This window comes from Procambarus clarkii, chromosome 6 (assembly GCF_040958095.1).
Source record: "Procambarus clarkii isolate CNS0578487 chromosome 6, FALCON_Pclarkii_2.0, whole genome shotgun sequence".
Classification (NCBI taxonomy): domain Eukaryota; kingdom Metazoa; phylum Arthropoda; class Malacostraca; order Decapoda; family Cambaridae; genus Procambarus; species Procambarus clarkii.
This window is the reverse complement of record NC_091155.1, coordinates 56,074,699-56,086,317: the sequence shown is the minus strand read 5'-3', so window position 1 is coordinate 56,086,317 and position 11,619 is coordinate 56,074,699. Positions and strand designations below refer to the sequence as shown.

At 36.8% G+C, this 11,619-nt stretch overlaps 1 protein-coding gene and 1 long non-coding RNA gene across 2 annotated transcripts; both read right to left on the bottom strand.

The window, feature by feature from the left end:
• Positions 1 to 5,043: 5,043 nt before the first annotated feature.
• LOC123750143 (uncharacterized) lies at positions 5,044 to 7,948 on the bottom strand. The gene is made up of 6 exons (XM_069309948.1): positions 7,853 to 7,948; positions 7,526 to 7,617; positions 6,475 to 6,682; positions 6,171 to 6,307; positions 5,709 to 5,890; positions 5,044 to 5,449 (listed from the first exon to the last, which is right to left on the bottom strand). The coding sequence occupies exons 1-4, from the start codon at positions 7,932 to 7,934 to the stop codon at positions 6,270 to 6,272; spliced, it is 420 nt and encodes a 139-aa protein (XP_069166049.1). The 5' UTR covers positions 7,935 to 7,948; the 3' UTR covers positions 5,044 to 5,449; positions 5,709 to 5,890; positions 6,171 to 6,269.
• A 1,691-nt stretch (positions 7,949 to 9,639) lies between these two features.
• Positions 9,640 to 10,638, bottom strand: LOC123749028 (uncharacterized). Its single transcript, XR_011223887.1, has 3 exons — positions 10,468 to 10,638; positions 10,019 to 10,123; positions 9,640 to 9,863 (listed from the first exon to the last, which is right to left on the bottom strand). It is a non-coding gene; the product is annotated as an uncharacterized lncRNA (long non-coding RNA).
• Between the last annotated feature and the right edge of the window lie 981 nt (positions 10,639 to 11,619).

The following is an 11,619-nucleotide window of genomic DNA, read 5'->3' as shown; positions in this document are numbered from 1 at the left end:
TACGATCATATGTGGCATTCTTCCAAGAAAAGGAGTTAGAAATGAAACGGTATAATCAGATCCTTTTATACAACACATTGAGAAAGAATAAAGGTTAAGTGTGGTATCAGTAAGATTTACACACTAGTCCACACTTGCGTGGTGTACAATATGTGTGTGTACAATGTAAGTGGAGGCAGAGTTGGAGGGAGGGAAATGTAGTTGGTGGACCTGTGGTCAGGGTGGCTCCAGAGGTAGGGTGTCAAATTTCAGTGTTTATGGCAGGGTAAGGGAATGGTCGTCGGTGGTCTTGTGATTCAATATTTTCTTGTTGTCGCTAAGTTACACTTTTTCAGGTCTATATAGTACAATGGCCAGTCCTCATGTACCTAGTAATTATGTACCTTAAATTATGTACGTAAATTATGTAATTATGTTCATGTACCTAGTAGCTAGTAGTTATAGTGTCAGTTGGGGGTTAATGGGCCAGGCCGAGCGTGCCTGTGCCCCACAAATATCACCCTTATTGCTGACTAGTTGGTATAACGGCTTTTCCCAAACCTCTCTCTCGCCAGAATTATACTGACATGTGAATATCTTTGGCAGTTGATGAATCCTAAATATAAATAATAAATAAATAAATGTTTATTTAGGTAAGGTACATCCATACTAGAAATTTTTACAAAGATTGGTGGACTTATAGATAGATTCATACATTGCATAACTGCATGGCATAACTGGCAATCCCCTCACAGTGTTCAAGTGAGAACTGGATAAGCACCTCCAAAGGATACCCAAGTATGCCAAGTATGCTGCCCTGAGGAACACCAATGTTGATGGGTAGGGTGGGAGAAATTGAATTATTCACAGAAACATACTGGAGCCTGTCAGTGAGGTACGTAGGATTTGAGGTATTGCAGGGGATACAAGACACTGATCACTGGTCTCCCATTTGGTCCTCATTGCTTTATCTTACTATTATTGAATGTCAATAACCGTATTATGCAATTTCAATTTCTTCTATTGCTTTCTTTATTATGCACCCCATACCCATCCCGTGGGCCGTGGTGTAAAGGATTACAGAGGCACATAATCGGTTCAGGACCTGAACCCTCTAGTTCGTTTAGCTAAGCAAATAACAATGTTTGACGCTAGTTACAAAATTATTAATGTTGTATACACATGTACACACACACTCATACATACATACATACATATATATATATATATATATATATATATATATATATATATATATATATATATATATATATATATATATATATATATATATATATATATATATATATATATATATATATATATAATTATACCAGTATAATCTAATAATATATACTGGTCTAATAAAATAATTAGACCAGTTAATACTCTCACTCGTGTGTTAGGATATGTTAGCTTGATAAAACTGACTGTTCATTGTTGAGAAATGTGTTAACAAACAATATATCTGACTTATCAAGACTGTAGCTTGCTTAGCAAAAGGAACTTTTTTTAAATTTGGGTTCAGTTTAACTACCGCTCAAGGGATGAGTAATTGGGGCATAATAAAGGAACTAAGCTGATAAAATGAAAGATGGGAAAACAACATTAGAAAGATAAACTCGAGAGACGTTTTCATGTTAACCCGAAAATTTTTTGAGGAGCAAGACAGACTGCGGGTCAAGCAATTGGTCTTTATGCTATCGTGATGGGGGATCAGCCATTACACGTGTTAATGACTCTTGTATAGTTGTGTAGTTAAGGACATCAGGGTAAAGGGGTAATGGGCATTGTGGTTGATTTTTCTACCTGGGAATCCTCCACTGTTTTATATCTTATGTATGTATGTATGTACTAACCTAGTTGTGGTTGCAAGGGTTGAACTTTGGCTCTTTGGTCCCGCCACTTGAATACATACACTTTCCATACACTTGAAACTGTGTATGGAATCAGCCTCCACCACATTACTGCCTAAAGCATTCCATTTATTAACTACTCTGACACTGAAAAGTTATTTCTATAATCTCTCTGTGGCTCATTTGGGTACTCAGCTTCCACCTGTGTCCCCTTGTGCGTGTACCACATGTGTTAAATAAATGTATGTATGTATGTATGTACGTATGTATGTATGTATGTATGTATGTATGTATGTATGTAAGGAGAGAGAGAGAGGGAGAGAGAGAGAGAGAGAGAGAGAGAGAGAGAGAGAGAGAGAGAGAGAGAGAGAGAGAGAGAGAGAGAGAGAGAGAGAGAGAGAGAGAGAGAGAGAGAAAGAGATGAAGATCGAGACAGAGAAATAGATATAGACAGAGTCAGGGAGAGAATGTTAGACACAGAGACGTATAGATAAGGATATGCAAAGTCAGTGAGAGAATGACAGAGATAGAGCGAGGAAAGAGACAGAGAGATAGGCTGACACAGAGAATGTCAGAAACGAGGAGAGGCAGAGACAGAGGGACAGGGACAGACGGACAGGGCCAGAGGAGGGACGGGGGAACAGAGGGGGAGCAGTGGGACAGGGAGGGAGACAGGGACAGAGAGGGGGGCATGGACAGAGACAGAGACAGAGGGACAGGGTCAGAGAGGGGGACCGGGGGACAGAGGGAGGAGAGGGGGGCAGGAGACCAAGAGAGAGGGGACAGAGGAGAGACAGGGACAAGGGGACAGAGATGGATAGGGGGACTGGAGGAAAGGGAGGGGGACAGATGATGGACAGCGGACAGAAAGAGTGGGCAGGGGGACAGAGAGGTACAGGGGACAGAGAGATGGACAGGGGGACATAGAGGAACAGGGGGACAGAGAGTGACAGGGGGACAGAGAGAGGAACAGGAGGACAGAGAAGAACAGGGGGACAGAGAGAGACAGGGGGGACAGAGACAGGGACAATGGGATAGAGAGGGACAGGGGGACAGAGAGATGGAAAGGGGGGACAGGGGGACAGAGAGGGGGACAGAGAGGGGGAAAGGGATCTGGGACAGAGGACAGAAAATGTGGGCAAGGGGACAAAGTGAGGGACAGGGGACAAAGATGGACAGGGGGACAAAGATGGACAAGGGGGACAGGAGGAAAGGGGGGAGATGTATGAGGGGAAATGTTTGCGGAAGATGGAGAAGGGGTATTTAGAACGGTAAGTTAGAGAGGGGGCAACTAAGGCCCATCATTGAAAAACAAATGAGCATCATTGCAATAGCAGGAGCCACGCACATCTTTAGCCTGCGTTGTTGAGACATTGTCAATTAAGCGGTGTCCAATAGCAGTATCTTCGGTATTTAAGCGTTACCTTAAAAAATACTGGAAATATTGAAAGCTATTAATCCAGATATTAATCCCCTTGTGCAACGCACACAAGAGGCAACAGCTTCTAGCTCTACAAGCCGCAATATAAAATAGAGAATAGGCGATTGTTTTCACTCACAGTGTAATAAACCCACGGACCCACCCACCCGCTGAAGCCGTAAATGCCAAGACATTACTTCCGTTTAAAATTAAGCCGGAATAATCCTCAGGTATGTGGAGGATGTGGGAGGCCTTTGATCAACCACCGACTTCCTGCCCCGTCGACGGGGCCATCAGCCCTCAGTGTGCCCTCAGCCAAAATAATGTGAAACATGTATGTGGGTGTATTAAATATTTTAATTTATTATTTCCAAGATTTAGCTGTTAGCTCTTGGACCCCGCCTTTCTAAGCGTCGGTTGTCTAATGTACCGACTCTCGGCCTCTTTTCCTCCATCATATCTAAACAACATATATTTTTATCTAACACACTCACACATCCCCAAGATGCAGCCTTTAGCAGCTTCCTGACTTTCAGGTTCCTATTTACTGCAAGGTGAATAGAGGCATTAGTGTGTGTATGTTTGTGTCTGTGTGTGTGTGTGTGTACGTGTGTGTGTTTGTGTGTATACTCACCTAGTTGTGGTTGCGGGGGGTTGAGCTCTGGCTCTTTGGTCCCACCTCTCAACTGGCAATCAACTGATGTACAGATTCCTGAGCCTACTGGGCTCTATCATATCTGCATTTGAAACTGTGTATGGAGTCAGCCTCCACCACATCACTGCCTAATGCATTCCATCTATTAACTACTCTGACACTGAAAAAGTTCTTTCTAACATCCTAGTGGTTCATTTGGGTACTAAGTTTCCACCTGTGTCCCCTTGTTCGCCTACCACCCGTGTTAAACAGTTTATCTTTATGTACCCTATCAATTGCATTTCTCGCAGCCTGTCCTCATAACTCATGCCTCTTAGTCCTGGGACTAGCCTATTGGCATACCACTAAACTTTTTCAAGCTTCGTCTTGTGCTTTTTTTTTTTTTTTTTTTTTTTTTTTGAGATATATACAAGAGTTGTTATATTCTTGTACAGCCTAGTACTAAGTATATGGTGTTTGGCTAGATAAGAGTAAAACTGCTTGTAGATTAGTTTTTCAAAAAATGTTGACAAGTTAGGCAGGATTGATATAGGTCTGTAGTTGTTAACATCTGTGAGATCACCACATTTGTGTACAGGGGTAACTAGCTTTTTTAGGATAACTGGAAAGGTTTGGAGTTCAAGTTCAAGTAGCTTTTCAAAAAATGTTGACAAGTTAGGCAGGATTGATATAGGTCTGTAGTTGTTAACATCTGTGAGATCACCACATTTGTGTACAGGGGTAACTCGCTTTTTTTAGGATAACTGGAAAGGTTTGGAGTTCAAGTGACCTGTTGAAGAGCATGAGAATTCTTTGGAGACAATTCCTAACCTATACTTCTTCTCAAGGTCATGTTTTTTATTAATGGGTTTAAGTATTCCCTTTGTAAGCAAGGGATTGTTAAGCCTTTTGGTTATGCTTACAAAAAAGTCACAGGACAGACATTATCAGCAGCAGTTATAAAATTGTCAATAGCAGTTTCATTGTGCAGCCTAAAACTTAACTCCCTTGACTCTAGAGGTATATATATTAGGTTTAGGTTAGGTTTTTTTAATTAAACCAGCCAGGATGAGTGAAGCCATGAAGGGCGTTTTTATTAATTAAAACACCCAAATGTTGGGTGCTTCAGGTGTTGTTCCTCTTGGATGATCTTGTACCTCTCTGTCTCACACCTGTAAGAATGAGTGATATGGTTAAGGGGGAAACAAAGTGCAGGCAAGGCAATGGAGGCCAGTAGTAATCTTAGGGCTAGGATAATTAGAAATTAGAGAAATTAAGTAAGAGAAATTAGCAAGAGAAATCAGGTAAAATTTATTATACTTAACTTTTGTATCATCAGTTTAGTAGTAAATCTTCATCTTCATCATCATCATCTTCACTGTCACAAAGCTCCAGGTAGGGCTCGGAAACATCAACATCCTCTTCCTGGTATCCAAATAAACGCTTTGCATCACTCAGCTTGTCAGAACACAACTTTTGCCCTTGCTTCAAAAGAGCCAAGATTCCACTCTTATTTTTGGTTGATAGGTGCTTCTCTTCAATAGTGTACTTGTTAGGATCCTGTAATATATAGACTATTTAATGGGGTTTAAGACATTTACAAATTTCCCTGAAAATACTAAAGAAATTAGAATAAATAAATAAAGTTTTCGGTAAAAGTTCAAATATATGTAAAACACACCAGTACAGTATATGAAAACCATGGAATTGTCTACCTGTCAAAGTTGTAAATAGCAAGACTTTACTCAAGTATAAAATTCTGCTGGATAAATGTTTATGAAGAACTGAATTGCAACACACATTTAGGCTGTTAGCTTACCTTGCTTAGATATGAAGGAAAAATTCCACATAACTCTTCAGTATGTTCGGTTAAAATCTCTCTCTTATTCTTGTAATATGCGAGATAATGCAGCATTTCTTGAACAGTGTGTTGTTGCTCTTCTCTGGATCTCTTCTGAAGCTCCACATCTTCTACTGCCTTCTTTTTTTGAGCAAGGGACACTAATAAAAGAGGAAAATTATATTTACTGCAAGTAAACTACAACTCAATTTAATGTAATTACAGTTTAGGTACTTGCATTATACATACTATACATAGTTTATTGTGCAGTATCAACCTGATAAAAACCTACGGATTATGATACTGCACCTATTTTACAAACAGTAGTGATGATATTTTACTTCAAAAATAAGTAAAGCTTATCCATTATGCATGCTAAATGTTAGTTATCTTGATAAGGCCGAATTGTAACCCCTGATAAAATGAGATGTAGTTACATACCATTTTGGCTATGATGAGGCAATAAATTGTGCCATGGCAGGATACCTTCTATTGCATCCTTTTCACTGAGAATTTCAGAGTTTTCACTATTGTAGATTTTTATGAAGCCTTGAAGCTTTTTCCTATCACACTCATTTCTGCGCCGGAGTGAAGAGCGCATTTTACTGGATGCTGCAAATAAAGTTTTTTGGCTGAAAGTTTTAAAGTTGTTAAAAAAATTTCCTCATCATTTACCTACATAGAAATTATAGACAAGAGCTAAATAGAAATTGCTTCAGAGTTAACAAAGAAATAGTAAGCCTACCTGCATCAGTGGCAATCAGATTTTTGTGATGCCTGATAGAGTCTGCAACTGCCTCGATAGAATATTTTATGTTCTTCGAGGTTGTTCCAGTGTTTAACTCTAACTCCTTACAAATCATTTGTAGGTCAGATCGCCATTCTTGAATCAATGACTTTTGAACATCAAGTTTGTCGATCTCATTTGAAACTGTTATTTCCGTCTCTCTGGCCTATTTGAAAATATAATAAATTTAATGAACAAATCACATTAACCGTGATGAGTGGTTCGAACCTATGGGCTTGGCATTCCCAGATGCTTGCTGTAGTTGAATGCGCCACAACATGGTCAAAAGAATTGCAACCTAGGGTACTAATGAACCCACAATTCAATTTTTGTTAATTATGCACCCCCATACCCATTCCATGGGCGGTTGTGCATGCAGTTTTCCATGTACTTGGTCTGTGTCCTCCAGTAGTTTTACCTCTGATGGCCCTTTCAATACACATAGAATTCATATTATTGTGATATATCAATACATGGAGAAAGACACTGAAATGGGGGCATCAAAGGCAGAACTACTGAATGACAGAGACCGAGTTCATGGGGGAATTGTGTGAAACCTGGTTTGGCTTCAGTGGAAGCCTTGGGATCCTTGTGGGTGCAGTAGTACTCCAAGTTGCAATTCATCTGACCATGTCGTGGCGTAGTGAACTAGAGCATGCATCTGAGAGCACTCAGTGCATGGGGTTCAAACCCTCATCACAGTTCCCGTGATATATCACGATACTGTGATTTCTCTGTGAACACATTTGATATATCTCGGAATCATACATTTAGGTTAATTAAATACTATATACTTTATACAAATTAACCTTATTGATATATTGAAAAAGTTCAAGCAGTTAATTCAAGGAAATGGTCGCTAATTTATAATGGAAAATATATGTAGTACATGATCTGAACACATAACTAACCTATAAATGCATTATAATACCTTTCACATATAAATGCATTATAATAAGTTTCAAAATAAATACAAATAAATAAAATAAATATATATTATTTTTAGTACCTTTCTGAGTCGAGTAACTAATGCACGAGCCAGTCCATCAATTTTTCGATGGTTCCAAAAGACTGCACCCTCTGTGAGTTCTTCTGTTCTTTCTGAGAAAAATATTTATAGCAATGAACATCTTGAAGAGCATAGATTAATAACAGTTTCATAACATACCTTTACTCACCACGACCAACTCAAGTTTGACCAATATGTTTTCATTCTTTTATTGATTATTTGAGGGAGTTGATACTTATTGAATACTGAATACAAATTGCATTATACTGATTACAGGGCAGGTAAAATAATCATAAACTTGATCAGATGAACCATATAAACAAATACCAGCTTTCAGCATGTTTTTAGTTGTTGAGTTGTATCGTGAGAGGTATGCAAACACTTGCTCTGCCTCTTCCCCTAAAGTCATGCCACTTCCTTCTTGCCACCGCCCTCCATACAATACCTTTAACATAAAAGTATACAGTAAAAAAAAATTCAAATTATTGTACAAAAATTAAAAGCCTCCTACTATATTAAATGATACGTATATCATTAATCTTAAACAATCAGAAATCTTAAATTTTTTTACACAAACTGTACTTATTATATTTAATGTAATGTATACATTACATTAAATTTAATTAGTATACATAAATGTATACATTAGTATACATAAATGTAATGTTATATTTTTATTTACCTGACAATACCAAGCATGTCCTTTTGCATGTAGGACTCCTAAAAATGGCTTTGCTTGACCAATGTGAAAATGTGATTGTTTCTGAGCCACAGTTAAGGCCCATGGCCAATATTTGCAAATTATGTCTTGACAAATAAACTTTACGTATTTGAAATACATAATTTGCAAATAGTGGGCATAACTGTACAGCTCTCCTTGATACATATTCAAGGTGTGAAGGATAATACCATGTCGACAGGAGGCCATGCTGATTCCTGTTTCATCCAAACTTTGGAATGAAAGAGGCTTATTTTGAGCAGCTTTCCATGTAGACACTCCACACGTGTGCTTACTCTGTTAAACAAAAATATTTATAGTAACTAAATAACCAGTTGGTGAGCATGATTATAATTATGTAGGACGGGTAGAAGGTAGAGATTATTTTGCGCGATAGGCATTGTTGTTGCACATAAGAATTTCTATGGGTTATATTTCCTTATTCAATATATATAAACTATAATGAAAAAATACAAAAATGGCCACCATATGTTATAGTCGCCAAACAGTTATTAGGTAAAATTGAAGGTTTCTCAATATATAATAAACTCACCTTAGTTTTCAAGCTCTGAATAGTGCCAACATGAGCTTGAACATCTTCATCTTTGCTGAAGATACTATCAGAATAATAGGGTTTTCTGATACCTCTGCAATGATAATTCAGAAATAATTATTTATTGTCTGTAACCACTATAATATTAAACAATGGGTAATGGGGTATCAAAAAATGTTTTATATGAAGAATTCTGATGCACTGCTAAATTTTACATAAAATAAAAATTTACATGGTGTTAGATAAATAAAATGATGATATGGATGCAATTGAAAGGCAAACTATAAAGACATACTCAGTTAAAAAATATGTCATATGACAATGTATATTTATATGTGCATACTTTATTTATAAGAACATTAATTTGAAGACAATATAATTCATTATAATATAGTGTGTGTAGAGAACAAAAGAATACTATACATTAAGTATCTGTAAAGCACATTTTATTACCTCCCAACTTTGTTGTAACGATACAGCTTCTTGTTGCCATCAATATGTACTGCTAAAGGGGTTTTATCACAAGCAGGACACTCATTGTCAGCTTCTCCTCTAATTTTTCTCAGCTCATATTGCTGGAATCGCCATTCGAAGAACACTCTCTTCGAAGTTATATAATTAATGGGTCCAATCTAGGAATAGAATTTTTTAGATGGTGACATTTAAAATGCATATTATGACATAAGATAAATAAACAAAAAAAACATTCCATTTTGTGTTTGAACAAAATTAAAAACTAATTATTAATAAATGAATATACATTACTACAAAATTTTGATAATTTTTGTATTGAAATATAAAACTGAAAATATTAAGAATAACGGTATCAAAACATACACGCCCACGAGAAGCACCAAAGGATTCCAGTGCAGTGACTAATGCCCGAAATGATGTTCCGGGACAATTTCTTTTTATATGGTGTCATGATTCAAGCAGACTGGTGCTGTAGAATGTGCTGCTCTTTCCTAATGATGAATAGAAACCAGACTTGTGCATGGTCTTGCCTAGTTGTTGATGCTCATATCCACAGTGGCATGTATAGATTGGAGTATAGAGGTCATACCTTCCTGTAGTTTAAAATACAGTGCATTGAGTGGTGTGGCGACTTGCTAAAATAGTGATGTAAAAATTAACATTTATAGCAACAAAAATTTCAAAATGTATTGTGATTCAGGAATATCCGGTAATGGAAATAAAAGGGTAAATTTTAAAGTTTATTTACCCATTATAGTGTTGAAGATGCAGAGATTGCTGGAGCTTGAAATTTTAAACTTGCAATCTGTGCAGTAGGGGCAAGAATTTGGTGGTTGGGCTGGTACAACAGGTTCTGGTAACAAAGAAAAGGAAGACAGTTTGACAAAATGAGTTTTATGGAAAAGAATTTCAGACTGAATATTTCATTGTTTCTTGATTGTACAAAATATTGACATTATTCTCCAGATAATGACTGAGAAATTCACAGAAAAGAAACAATCAGACGATTAAATCAATCTATAAAACCAAGTGTCAGGTTTAAACTTTAAGACTTCTCCAAATGTTGTAATGACTGAAATGAAACATGTATTCATTTTATTTTGTTATACCAAGATAATCGTAGCTCTAGACTGGGATTGGGAAGTAGAAGTAATCTCGGAACAAAGTACGGATTTTATACAGGTATCGTATACTTACTCCAGTGAAAGATATTTCCTTCAGGGCACACAGTTTGTGTCGGGTCTAATGGCTCATAAAAGCCATTTTTCCAATATAATCTGTGGTGGAAAGGCATGAGAAAATGTTGCATTTGGTCACAAATGTGACACAAAAATGCAAAACAGTCTTCACATTTGATGCTTGCCTCACAATTTGTACATTGTACACAAACTTTACCTGATGAAAAAAGGGGTAATTATTTATACTAATTTTAAATACTGTATACCTAACATTTTAAACAATCTGAAGTCTAAATGTATTAATAGAGTGTCATTAATTTGCATATGATGCTTATTATACAGTATAACCTTAATGAACACAGCAATATTTAATTTACCTTTATCTGGAACACCCAACTCAGACAATGTCCAATCGAACAGCATTGCCCTGCTTTCTCCCCAATTAATCTCTGCATTTTTTCTTCTTTTTTGCCAGTCAGAAACACTTGGCTGAGAATCTTTAATTTGTTCAAGTTCTGCAGCAAGTACTTTGAAATATGGGATTACAAATTAGTAAGAAAAATTTGTAAGTGAAAGGAATGATTAGTATAATATGTTAAACAAAATTTCATTGGCATTAAGCACAATTTTGGTACATAATATTTATGACGTGTGTCCATTAAATAAACCCTCATTTAAATACCAACAAATGATGTTGGGACATACCAACATCAAATGATTCCAAAGTTTCTTCACCAGCTGCCAAATAACTTTGAGTGTACGTTCTGCCACTAGTAGAATAGCCCGCATTTTGAATGTGTGGTGGTGAAAGTATAGCAGGCAGAATGTCTGGGTGGCACATTTGAAGATTTAAGCATGGTACATAATTGCAAATTGTATACAAGTATTAATATTTTCAGACAAATCTCAAGATATTACTATAACTAACTTTATGCTACCAAGTTGTTCAGTGTTATAGTAATTTAATCTCCATAATTGTCTAGCATACACTTAAAAATAGGCAACAAATATTATTGGAAAGTACACAAATAACAGCTGTAGAAATATTGTTAAAAAAATAATAGAAGATTACCATCAGATTGGGGTGCAGCTGGTCTTTGTTTTGAATTAATGTGTGATACATCCTGTATGTTATCTTTTTTCTGTTTCTTGTTTGTCACCTTTATTGAGT